The sequence below is a fragment of the Panthera onca genome, chromosome D1, assembly GCF_046562875.1.
Source record: "Panthera onca isolate mPanOnc1 chromosome D1, mPanOnc1 haplotype 2, whole genome shotgun sequence".
NCBI lineage: Eukaryota > Metazoa > Chordata > Mammalia > Carnivora > Felidae > Panthera > Panthera onca.
The window spans coordinates 49405815-49419154 of record NC_138348.1 but is presented as its reverse complement, the minus strand read 5'-3'; the positions used below and the strand labels follow the sequence as shown (position 1 = coordinate 49419154).

General features: G+C 44.7%; 1 protein-coding gene across 6 annotated transcripts in view; it reads right to left on the bottom strand.

Annotated features, from left to right (window-relative positions):
* Nucleotides 1-321: 321 nt before the first annotated feature.
* The window catches only part of SCUBE2 (signal peptide, CUB domain and EGF like domain containing 2), a 63240-nt gene continuing 50221 nt past the window's right edge, over nucleotides 322-13340 (bottom strand). For all 6 annotated transcript variants that reach the window (XM_060605954.3, XM_060605957.3, XM_078433189.2 and 3 more), the window contains 7 exons: nucleotides 11556-11726; nucleotides 9501-9668; nucleotides 8632-8793; nucleotides 6437-6634; nucleotides 5100-5252; nucleotides 1329-1408; nucleotides 322-634 (listed from right to left, as the gene is read on the bottom strand). In XM_060605954.3, coding sequence (XP_060461937.1) covers nucleotides 482-634; nucleotides 1329-1408; nucleotides 5100-5252; nucleotides 6437-6634; nucleotides 8632-8793; nucleotides 9501-9668; nucleotides 11556-11726 — 1085 coding nt within the window. In that variant the 3' untranslated portion in view covers nucleotides 322-481. The remainder of the gene's footprint in view (nucleotides 635-1328; nucleotides 1409-5099; nucleotides 5253-6436; nucleotides 6635-8631; nucleotides 8794-9500; nucleotides 9669-11555; nucleotides 11727-13340) is intronic.

Below are 13340 nucleotides of genomic sequence, written 5' to 3'. Positions count from 1 at the left end.
GAAGGGCTCTCCCACCCTCCCTTCCTTCTTTCCTGCTCTGCCTGGTCACAGCATGGGTGCAGAGGGCTCCCTTAGGGAGGACTGGGAAGGAGGAAGCTGAAGTTTCAGGTAAGGCAGCCCCTTCTGTGGACTCCTTTCCACCACGGCCCCCTTGAGGAGGAGTGAGAACCAGGAAGGACAGGTGAGTCTCATCTGAGCTGACTAACGTCCAGCTCAGCCAGCCCTTGATGTCCCCAAGACATCCACCCACCGCAGTGAAAGATGGTAGGACTCACTGCCATTCATAACCCATGTCCACAATGCTGGGAAAGAAAAACCAAGTTCAATTTACCAAAATATCTGTATTATCTATAAAAATTGAACTCTAATGAGTCACTGCTACTGGAGGCAGCGATATCCGACTATGTTGGCTGCATAGGCAGATGGCTGCGTCCCAGCAGCCCACAGGCAGATCGTGGCACTGAGTGGCACGTGGCCCGGCTCATTTGTAAGGCCTTAAGAACCTGGACACTTTGGAACGTAGCAATCGGATGAAAGATCTTGGGAACATCTCTCGGGATTCCTGGGCTGTGTACTTGAAATAGTTCTGGGGGTGGGCCAGGACATCAAACAGAGCTTTGATCAGCTTCTTATCCTAAAAAGAACACAAGTTTTGTTACTGGGCCAAAATACTTAAACATTCCAACATTTTGCCAATGGAACTATAATGTCCCAGTGTTGGACAGTAGGTTGCTGAGCTGAGAAACACTTAGTGAAAATTGTTTCCTCTGATTTTTATCTCTTTTCCAGTATTTATTTTCCCAAAGTATCTACAAAAAACATGGGTTACTTTTGTAAAGGAAAGGGTAATATATAAAAAATGGTTTTCTTTTTCTAAACCAGATGAGATGCAACACTGGAATCTGGGGAATATTTACAGGGTTGGTGAGATGGCAAGTGTCTGATAAGTACTTATAAGCATCTAAAATTTGGTGGACTTTAGGCTTGAAGGATAAACAAGGAGTCAATGATATTCAGTTATTTGGAGAGTGAACATGGAACCATGATTTGCCACTGGCCTGGATTTAGAGTAAGCAAGTTTCCCACTGTTCCTCCACGCATTTCCAAATTAAAAAAAATAATAATAATACAGTTTCACTTGACAACACCGAAGAAAGCCATCTGAATATTTGTTTTAATTAAGTCTGGTGAAGATATAAAACTGACCTCAGCCCAGAGCAGGCTTGGTGTCTGAAAGGTGGCAACATGGAGCAAAAGGAAAACCTTCCTCCAGTGGTGCCTGGGAGCTCCATGGGTGACTGCAGCATCCACCTTCACTATGTACCTACCTTAAGTATTTCCTGATGGTTCTCAGATGCATAGAGCCTGCCATCTCGAACTATATCTTCAATGAGCTCCTGATAGTCCTCTGTTGGAATAAAGGACATGATTGACATTCATGGGATTTAGTTATTTCCAAACTCACTCTTTCTTTCATTTTTAAATAAGGTTCTGAGAAATGCCTCTTCTGCAGCTGCTATCAGAACAGTGACTGCTGTGATACTGAGAAGGTGATCAGAAGAGAACTTCCACAGACTCCCACATCCTCTCACCTACCAGCCTCTGCACCCACCTCTTCTGTTCCATCTTCCCTTGGATGAACCCTCTGTGCATCCAGTCAACACCCTTCCTCCACTTTTTCCACTGGCTCCATCTTCTCTCACCAAGTCAAGGGCATTGTTCCAGCACTTCTGCCCTTTCTTTCCTACATGATGACATTTTCTCTCTCTATTGGGCCTTCCCCATCAGCATGTAAACATGTTATTATGTCTGCAATCCCAAAAAAGTCCCCGCCTTGACCTCATTTCTCCCTCAGCTTCCATCCTACATTTTTGCCCTCTTTATTGCAAAACTACTCAAAAGAATTGTCAACACTCACTGTCTCTAGTCACCCCTCCTCCTCGATCCACTTCTTCACTCAGCTTCCGGGATACCATGCTTTCAGGTTTTCCTCCTACCTCACTGGTCACTTTGTCTGAAGTTCCTTTGCTGTTCTTCCTCCTCTCCCTGATCTCTTACTATGGGAGGGTTGCAGGGCTCAGAGCTTGGTTCTCATCTCTTCCATCTATACTTGCTCTCTGGTGAGTTCACCAGCCTCAGGGCTTTTCTCTTCTTCTCTACTTTTCTCCCTTCTGTCCTCCCTTTTTTCTCTCTGCCCTTGTATTATGTAAAACAATCAAGCTTCTTAGTACCAAGCAAGACTCTTCTTTCCTTTTTTCGTCTTTTTTTTTTTTTTTTTTTGGAGGGGATGGGGAGAATTTCATTGGTTAAAGAGGGAAGAAAGCTATGTTCATTTTCTTATTAGTTAATTTTTGGTGTTGATGTACATAGTAAATGCAGTGCACACAACGTAAGCTGTCTCCAAATCTAAATCCCCACCTTTCAAAGTCTAGCCTACTTCCTAGTCATAATTCAAACCAAGCACATGCAAAACACAATCTTTTCCAAATTCCAGGCTGAAAAGAATGCCTCTTTGTATGCATATCATGTACAAACAAAACCAAACAAATCATAAGAACATCACTGGAACTATGTGGAAAGAGTGCTTGAAAAAGTTTCTCCTAGTCAAGTGGTGATTAATGAACATTTATTAACTATTGTATGGTTCTCATGATTACTAATTTAATATAGGTTCAACCTCACTGGTGCTCTATTCATGTGGTATCTTCCTTCTTATTCTTCTACTTTAGTGAATATCAAATATGAGTAAGAGTACATGTTTATCTTGAATTCCTTTGTTGCAGAGTCTCTTCCTCAGAGAACTAGCTCCTCTTGATGATGGGTGTTCACTACTAGGAGGACCAGTTGCTGTGCCATGTCCTAGTGTAAGAGAGAACTGAAGCACTATTTGCCACCACACCAAATGCTCCCAGACTGCTGTCTTTTTTAAATGTTTACTTATTTATTTTGAGAGAGAGCGTACAAGCTGGGGAGGGGCAGAGAGAGAGGGAGACAGAGTATCCGAAGCAGGCTCTGCGCTGTCAGCACAGAGCCTGATGCAGGGCCCGAACTCATGAACCATGAGATCGTTACCTGAGCCACCCAGGCACCCCAGACTGCTGTCTTTTAAAAACATTCCCTCCACTATCAAGAACTACCATGTTTTATCCCTTGCTACAACTGTCATGAGAAAAGCAGTCAAGAGTCATAGGTAAGAACTCAGGCCCTGGAGTCCCAAAGATCTCTGCCACTTTGTCCTCCTGACCTCAGGCCAGTTAGTCTAAGTTAATCTCTAAGCCTGAGTGGTCTTGTCCATAGAATCAGGAAAGAATCGTGTCTATGGCAATTATGAGGGCTGTGCGGTGTCAAAGGCACTCAGCACATGCCTGGTACTCAGTACACGTACTCAGCGCAAGTTAGCTGGGACTACAGTTCTCCCCGTCCTCCAGTGGTCAGTAAGCCACTCTGTAGCAGCCTCACTTGCCCCTTCTAAATGTGATTTCTATTCTTCCGGGCTTGGAAACCAGCTATCAAGCTTGTCTGAAATATATGTTCAAAAAAAAAAAAAAGATGAAATAAGCTCTGAGTAAAGACCTAAAAGGCTTCTATATTACTAACACAGCAATTTTCAACTAGTATCTGCTGTGACATGTGTAAGACACACTCTCATGGGCCTCAGCAGCTTTATGTGTAATTTCCCTGGTTCAAGCTACAACTCTTTATTTGAGAAAATGAAAAAAAAAAAAAAAGGTGTTTTCATGTATCACAAAGGTAGAGTTGAGAACAGCCAAGCAAAAAGATGTGAGCTTTAGTGATATTTATTCTGGAGTCTCCGTGTCTTTTTTGGTTCTTTCACTGATTCCAGATTGGGGGTAGGGGGGCTGTTGGTTGTTTGCTTTCAGGTAGATGAGGTGTTCTGTCTCTCTCAGCAGAGCCACATGGGAGGTATTTGTGTCCACCTAGGGCTCTGATCCTAAGAGCCCTTATCAGGAGGGATTTGGCATGGTTTCAGGCACAGAGTTGATAATCCTGGATTTGGAACATGTTATAAATGTGAAATGCTTTTATAAAATCCATAGAATACTATCTGTCCAAAACATCTACTGTCAACACTTGTGTAAAAACCTTCAATGGCTCATGGCTCCCTGTAAGATTAGGTCCACCCTTCTGAGTTTAGCACTCCAGGCCCTTCACCACCCAACTCCACACGCTTCTAATCTTATCTCTCACTGCTAAGCTCCATGCACCCTACCGACTGACCAAATCAGGCCATTAATCAGTCCCCATACATGCCAGGTACTCTATCCTTTGGCCTAGATCATTCTCTCTAACTAATGTTCTTCCCATTATTAAAAAAAAACACAAAACAAAACACACACACACACACACACACACACACACAACTCATATGTTCTTTCAAGGCCCAAATCTCTTGAGATTTTGCTGTATTCTTTCCAGTGCATTTTGTATTTTAAGTAAATGTTTATCAACCAAGTCCCAGACCCAGGTAGGCCCCCAGGGCTCACAGGAGGCACCCCTTCACCTAACAAGAAGCAAATGAAACCAGAGAAGTCATCTGATTTGCCCAAAATTACACAGCAAATTAGTAGCAGAGACAGGACCAGAACTTGGGTCTTTCTCCCCTGCTCCTCAGGATTCCATGTAATGAAAGTCACAGTCATAATTAGCTAGTATTTACTGAGTATTTACTATGTGCCTGGCACTGCACCAAGTCCTTTGTGGATTATCACATTTAACTGCCATGTTAGATCTAATGATTATCCTCATTTACACATTAAGAACATGAGACTTAGAGATGGTAAGTAACATACACAAAGTCACTGAAGAGATTAGGTCGAGTCTGGCCCATATGCTTCCCCACCAAGCCATGCTCACTTTTACTTATTTTCTAAAGCATCTTTTCATCCCTGTAGTCAGTGTCCCCAAATGCTTGTTTAAAATTTGACACATGTGAGTCAGCAGTGTCCTTTCTCCTTATTCCACCTGCCTTTCTGAGCACATGTGCTTGTCAGCAATCTACCAGCTGGCCCAGAAGTTGGTTCTCCTGAAAGCAGAGAAGCTCCTTGGGCGTGATGCAGCCCAAGCTTCACAGCGCTTACCGTCGTATGTCACATACGGGACCTGGAACCCTCTGGCGCTGTTCCCTTCATTGGACTTAAACTGAATCCACAGCTTCTTTGACCTGGAGGTGAAGGCAATGGGGCGTTCATAGGTCTGACAGGTTTCGTATGTTGTCACAGAATTCGATGAAGCTGCCAAGGGAAGTTAGAGAGGGCAGGGTTCAGGACTCATCCTGAGCAGCAGACAATGAACACTCATTGTTTCAAATGAAAACACCGTAAAACAAGTTATGCTCCAGAGCTCTTTGGGCTCAGCTCATAGGAGCCAAAGTCCTGGGAATCGAGTGGACTCCACTGGTGATTGCAAGCCCCCAGAGAAGGCTAACTGAAACGCCCATGGCTAGGCAAACAGCAGCAGCCCAGGCTGCGGTGCTCACTGCAGGGGCTAAGGAGAGGCCGTCTAATTCCAGAGCTACCTGCTGTCATCCAGCAATAACCACCCCCAATCCCCGCATGCTTCCAGAGACTAGGTGGTGCACTATGCACTTCATGGACTTTATCTCACTTAATCGTCTGAAAGTCACAGGAAGTCGGTGCCGTTGTTAACTCATTTACAGAGTTTAAGCATTTGCCCAGGGTCACAGAGCCAGTGTGTGGATAGGTCAGGATTCAAACCCACACCTGACTTCAGACACTGTAACCACTAATAAGAGTGGCAAACACAGTGGCTCCATGTGTCATTATTATCCTAAGTGCTTTATGTACATGAAGTCATTTACTCCTCATGATAACCCTATGAGGTAGCAACTATTATCATCCCCATTTTAGCAGATGAGAAAAAGGAGTTGCAGAAAGAATCAGAATGTATGTCCAAGATCACGGAACTAACAAAAGGTGAAGCTGGGTTCAGGTCTACGCAGTCTGGCTGCTGAGCTCACTCACTACACTGCCTTGAAGTTGTGTTGCTGGCAGTGTCCCTTAATGGGCACTGGGTCATGCATCAGGATAGGAGGAGGGTCCCTCCTGGCTGGACTATGACTTTAGCCTCGGTCAGTCCCAAAGCCACGAGTGGCTTCCCACAGTGAGACAACGGTCTGGGGCCTGGCTTCCATGAGCTTCATTGGCTCTGTGTGATGTTGTGGAAGAGGGTCCCCGGCAAACCCTCTGACCTGCAGAATCACTACCTCTGGGATTCAGCAAGAGGCCTCAAGGTGGGTTTGTCTAAATTTTGTTTCTTGGCAAACACTATAAACTCATGTCCCATCTCTGTTCTAATACAGAGGTGACACTAGCCTTGCTGCTCACATTTAAAGCTGGGGAGCATGCCAGCAGGCTTCCACGCTAGCCTTAGAGGGGAGGGGAGAGAGGGGACGCACAGGTTTTCCGCATCACCAGGTAGTCTCCACAGTCATCTTCTATGGGCAGGAAGATCTCAGGGACCACAATCAAGATTCGGCGCTTGGGCGGAGGGTTGATGGTCCATGTACACTCCGTGTTGGCTGGGTAATTGCCTGGGTAGTTTGGGGATTCAATGTATCCGGTGAAATCTCCCAGCTCCCCTCCACATCTTCTGTCTGGAAGAGGAAATGCCATGAGTTATGAAGGCACAGCATTTTCATCATTCTGTCATGGCCACCAGCAGCTCAACTGAGGAGAACCACTGCATCCTCTTGCCATTGAGGAATGGCACCATCCCAGGAATTAATGTGTCCTGTAATGCCTACGGTCGCCCGTGGGAGCCTAACTACACTAACTCCCCACACAGAGCTCACCCCACTGAGTTCCCCTCTGAGTTACCATTTTCTCTTTAACTTGAAGGTGCTCAAGATCAGAGGAAGGCATTCATGAAACAAAGGATGAATTTGGTTTTCAATATTTTGCTTACAAAGTCTAGGTGCCAGGGGAACCCATGACATAGAATTTCTAGGTCTTTAAAAATAGGGAGAACAGAGCTGACTGCTAACTAGAGGATATGTGACCCTTTCCTAGAGACCTTAATGAATTTATGATAGCCATATTCTTTCTCTTTTCTTTCTGGTCAAGACCACATTTTATTTTTGGTGCAGAAGAAAATTCCAATTAGGTCTCAGTCAATATGGGGCTTGCTGGATACTCACCTCTGGGAGCAAAGATCAGGAGCACTCGCGTGTGCACACACACACACACACACACACACACACCCCTCAGCCATTGAATCTCCATTCATCCAATAAATGTTAGCAAAAGCTCTGGGAGTTCAGAAATGAGAAAGACACAGTCCTTGCCCTCAAGGGGCTTATTGTATAAAACTGTCAGGTGAACCTGTGCGGGAGAGGATGTTGAAGGCACTATTTTTTTCCTCTCTAATTGTAACTGGCAATTATTTTTTTTAATGTTTATTTATTTTTGAGAGAGAAAGTGTGAGTGGGGGAGGGGCAGAGAGAGAAGGAGACAGAAGATCCTAAAGCAGGTTCCATGCTGTAGGCAGAGAGACCGATGTGGGACTTGGATCCATGAACCATGAGATCATGACCTGAGCCAAAGTTGGACACTCAACCAACTGAGCCACCCAGGTGCCCTGTAACTGTGAATTATTATTCCCACTAAAAAAATTTCTTCTTGGAAGGGGGTGGAGTGGGGAGAGCCATGGAGTTGAGAAGGACTCAACTTCAAGTCTGAAGGACAGCCTGAAGATCCATGCCATGTGGCTCCTAAGGGCCAATGAAGGGTTGGGGATGGGAGGACAAGGAAACAGATTTCATCTGGGTACAGGGAAGAATTTTCCAACACTGTGAACTTCAATCCCAAACTCCTCCAGTTTGGGAAGGCCTCCTTGCTCCCCTACACCACTGTGTTAATGACAATGAGTCAGCTGAGATTCACTTCTGACCTTTAGTAGAGAATTTTACATAATGGTTAAAAACCAACCAACCAGCTAAATATACAAGTCCTTGAATGATCTGCTCCCCATTCCTACAGGACACAAATAAAATTCCTTTGTGTGGCATTCAAGGCTTCCCTTCCTGCTCTGCCTCAGATTCCACTCAGACATTCCATGATCCAGGTCCAGGGGGTCTCTTAAAAAGCCTTTCATTTTTCCGAGTGTGTGTTTCCTTCCAGCTGTGGTCTTGGGTATAAAGCTCTTTCTCCTGCTCTCCCCCCACCCTCTCCATCAAAACCTTCTCATGCCTTCCAGAAGCCTTCCCTCATCTCTCTAGGCAGAGTTAATTGCTCTTTCCTCTTCAATCCTACAACCTGTGCTGCCTGCAGGGCAAGGGACTTATTCTGCTTGGAGGGTCTCGCATATGACAGGTCCTCAAACAATGTTTGCTGAACTGAAACTCTGTGGGAGGAAATTTCAGCGAGCATAGCCTGTCAATGTGCCCAGAGAAGTAGCCAGGATCAACACAAGTAAGTACCTGAGAGCCAAGCCTGGCTCTCCTTCGGTGCTGACCTGCAGTGCCTGAGCTGGGTTAACCATGTCCTCATGGTTCTCAAGGCACCTGGGACCGCTGCACCAACCCCCCTAGTCCCAGGTGGACCCAGGCACCTACCTCTTGGTCAAGACTGTGAAAGCCTTAGAGAGACCTACCTTTACATTGAGTTATGTTTGTGGAGCCATCAAAGTCAGTGGTAGTATTTCCTGGGCAAGAAACACAATTATTTTTTCCAAATTCAGGTTGATATGTTCCTGCTGGGCAACGAATACATCGGTGAGTGGTGGTGTTGTAGAAATGTCCAGGTGAACATTGAACTGTGGGGTCGGGGGAGGGTGGAGAAAATGAAAAAAAAATTGTGTTTTCATCAACAGTCACATAAAAGTTTTCACAGTTGGTGAAATAAATTTGTATGCCCAAATGAAGTACTGCTTTCCTACTAATCTGGGGCTAATCAACACTTAATTCCCTAAATAGCCAGCTTGGGTGGGACCTGTGACTCACAACACTGAGCAAAATACAAAGGGAACAAAGTATGGGTGTATCTTCACAGAGTTTACAGTCCATGCAGAGTCAGGCATAAATGAGCACAGCCTGAGTTCTCATGCAAAGCACGCTTGTGAGCTGTGAGAGTGCTTAACTGATGCCAGGTCCTGGGAGAGGTGGCAGTGGGTCTCTGGGGAAGGGCAGGACCTATATGGGAGGGGGGCCAGGGGAGGGCGCTGAGAGGTAGGAAGGCTGGAAAGAAGGAGCCAAGAACCTGTTGCATAAAACCTGTTCACCTCTCCCAGACCAGTCAGCCCTGTCTGAAGGGGGCCAGGTGGCTGGGGGAGACCACATCTAGGGAGTTCCCATGCTCCTTGTATATCCTGCAGGAGTGGATGGTGCTGGGACCTGACCTCTCAGCTACTGGGACACCACACAAGGCACCTCTGGGCTGGGCTTGATAGGAGCTTTACCAGACGCCCACGGTTCTCAAAAGGGAAATTCAGCTCTGGAAAAAAGCAAGCTGCAAAGTCCTCACCTCTGGTTTCACAGTCCTGGAAGGAAGTGGCTCCCAGATGTTTGGTAGGGAGGCCTCCTCCACAGGGGAAGCAGGAAGTACGGCCGGCCTCAGGCTGGAATGTGCCCAGGGCACAGAGCTGACAGGGTGCAAAACCATCTGCAGAATATTCACCGGGTTGGCACAGACCTGGGGAAACCAATGACCCTAAGTGAGCAAGGCCCCCTGGGCAGACCCTTTCCCATCTCTCTGTAGATGAGCTCAGAACTTGGTGAGACCTATTGCCCTATGCTCACCTGAGCTCCCACCTCTGTGAGAGGAGCCCTCTCCTGCCCTGCCACTGACCCTGAGTAGGTGGCATGTGAGTGCTTGATGTTTACACACAGAGCTACAAAGCATGGTGCCAAGATGGAGACCAAGGAGCCAAGTGTTAACTGCTTCCAAAGTTGGGATGAGGCCTGCATTTGCTTAAGGCTTAGGACTACACAGTGCCCAGATAGCCCCTGCAGTGCAGGAGCCCCCAGAGAGGGTTCTCTGCTCTGGAATCAATCTGGTAATCTGTCCCAGAAGTACACTCTTACCCAGCTGCTACATCCTAGTGATATAAAGACTCTTCTGGTCATGAAAGAAAGAGTCTCCCTGTTTTATCAATTATATACACTAAGTTACATCTTACACTAGAGTGTGCCCTGGACTTCCCCTACTAAATCCAACCAATCGAATCCACATTGATAGAGGGACCCAGTGGGTCTTTAAGCACCAGAGGGACTTTAAGCACCTTACTTTATTATTTTTTAAGTTTATGGCAAGAAGCACAGCCATAAACCAAAGGATTTCTAAAAGCACATGTTCCTTAGGAATTAGCTTGTCATTGCCAAGGTATTATGAAAATCTGTTGACTCTTGTACTGCTGATCTCTCCCTTATTAATTTTCACAGTCTTCTTTCTACCTATAAGTTCTAGATATAATGACATTTAATGAACACACACCCAGGGGAAGAGTCTGGAATCTGTCAGACCTATGTTCTGATGCCAGATCCTCCACTCTTTGGCTGTGTGACCTTCAGTGAGTTACCTGACCCTCATAAAGTTGTTGTAGTGATACAACAAGCAGAGGACTAATTCATGTAATATACTTTGCCTATGCCTGGCATAGGTAAGTACTCAATACATGTCAGCAATTATTATTATTATAATTACTACTAACATTATTATTATAAATATATCTTAATAAGGTCACATACAAGTATAAATAGATGCTCCAAAGTGCTTCCTTATCAACCCACAGTTGGTCCTAGGATTTCATAACAGGCCAAAGATATGGTAGGAGTCACGCAGTTAGTCTGAGGCTCTGATTTTTAAACCCTTTGAAAGATCCCACAGTTGAGTCGGGAGTCACGTAGGTGGGAACTAAAGCTGGCTCTGGGAGTCACTGGGAGGAGAGGCAGGGGCCACCTGCTCTCCACCACAGACATCACCTACAAACTACCGTGTCAGATCACACCTTCTATGTGAGCCCACAGAGCGTCAATACAGCTGGCCACTTAATCAAAAATCAAATATCAAATTATTTTATTAATAAAATAAATAGGAAATAAGCCCACAAAAATCTAAATCAACCTGGCTCTAGAGTTAACATAAGAGACATGAAAAACTCTTCACAGAGTTTTAACAAAGTCACCAAATGGTTACTCCTTAAAAATCAATACGGTATGAATTTGAGACCAAAACTGGACAAACAGTGAGAACCACTTTCTCCACTGTAACAGTACACACTGAGAGATCATTCAGGTGTCAAGGTATATTTATTTACAGTGAGTAAAGTGTGCATTAGCAACGCTTACACCTTCTTTTCTGACAATGCCTTCTATCAACTTTTCATTTATTTGTCCAAGTGAGCATCACCCCAGCATGTGTTGGGCACCAAGGTAGGCACTCGAGCCAAAGATAAACCCAATGTGGTCCCTGCCCATAGGAAGCCCATGGTGCAGTATGCATTGTCTGCACTGAAACGTTACTTCCATCTAAGCAATATTGGAGACCGGAGGAATAAGAAGGAGCAGATGGAACCCTTACCTCCACATTCAGATATATTCCAAGCTTCTGGAGTCTTCAGGGCTCCTGGATTTTCTGGTCTTGGGCACGGTTCACATGTGATTTGTCCTTCCTCATTTTGGAAGGTTCCATTTGGACATAAAATGCAGCGTTCCTGTGCTCCATCATAATATGTCCCAGCCCTGCAACTGACTAGCCAAAGTGGGAAATGATCTGGTCAGTGAGGGGACAGAGGCCAAGGAAGGAAGAGTGCTAGAGATAACAGTAAACAGATGGCATTGACCCCACACTCCTTCATACAAACCCCTGAATACAGAATGTGTGCCACCTTTGGGTTTTCTGTGCACACCCCTCTGCCATGATCTCTATGGCCCACTGTTAGAGGTGTTTACAGGTTTTTTCTCCATAGACCATGAACTCCTTGGAAGCAGGGATCACAGTGGTCTTAATTACCTTTGAGCACAAGCACTTGATGACTTTTGCTGTTTCACAGAGCTGTCAGAAGGATTATAAAGTGAAAATCATTCACTGAACATAGGCCTAGCGCTAAAGGAATAGAAACGAGGGTGCTATTAATTCTGGCTGATGGCATCCCTGAAGGCTTCCTAGAGGCCACATCTGTGTGCGACATTAAAGGATGAATAGGATCTCCCCAGGAAGAAAAGGGGGCAGGTCATAAAAGGTCATGCTTGACATATAGGAAGAGAGGGAAGAAAGGAAGCTTAGGATAGATTTTAAAAATTCTTGAATGCCAGGCATTTGGATTTTATTATTCAGGTAGAGGAACCATTGAAACATTCACTCTCTGGTGGCTGTGAGGAGGGTGATCTCAAAAGTCTTACCAATAAGCTCTCCAACATAGCACGCTTCATGTTTGTAATCAAATTAATATATTATAAAGAGGAAACCATGGTAAATGTCTCCTGAAAGACTAAACTACAAGGAAATTAATAAACTATGCTTCTGACTTTATTTCTGGTATTAGTAGTTATTAAATATAGATTTATATCTTATTTTAGAATATAAATATAAAATAAATATGCTTAATTGGGTTCTTTAATATCATATTCAAACATCATCACAACCATCAAAATAGCCTTTCTAATGGCTAACATTTACTAAGTACTTAATATCTCCTGTTAACCATGCCCAAATCTTTACGTACATTATCTCATATCCCCCAAAACAACCCTATAGGGGTGCCTGGCTGGCTCAGTCAGTAAAGCATGTGACTTTTGATCTCAGGGTCATGAGTTTAAGCTCCATTTTGGGCATGGAGCCTACTTAAAAACAAACAAACAAACAAACAAACAAACACAACCCTTAGGATCTAACAACCCTAAGGAGTTAGGTACTATTTTTAACTACATTTTACAGAAATAGAGACTTAAGGACGTGAAATAATTTGGCCAAGCTCCCACAGCTAGTCTGTGAAATACACCTACAGTGAGATTAAGAATCTTGGATTTAAGGGGAAGAAAGTTCTCTAACAAAAGTGCAGAATCATAATTCAAGACTTTCCCAAGGATTCTCTATGTAGCATTAGGGGAGCTTGACTAGAATAAACATATTCTCTCTCTCTTTTTTTTAAATTTATTTATTTATTTTGAGGGATGATGGTGGAAAGAGAGCACAAGGGAGGAGCAGAGAGAGAAGGAAAGAGAGAGAATCCCAAGCAGCCTCTTTGCGGTCAGCACAGAGCCCAATTCAGGGCTCGAAACCACAAACCATGAGATCATGACCTGAGCTGAAACCAAGACTCAGCCATTTAACCAACCGAGCCACCCAGGTCCCCCTCTCTTTTTT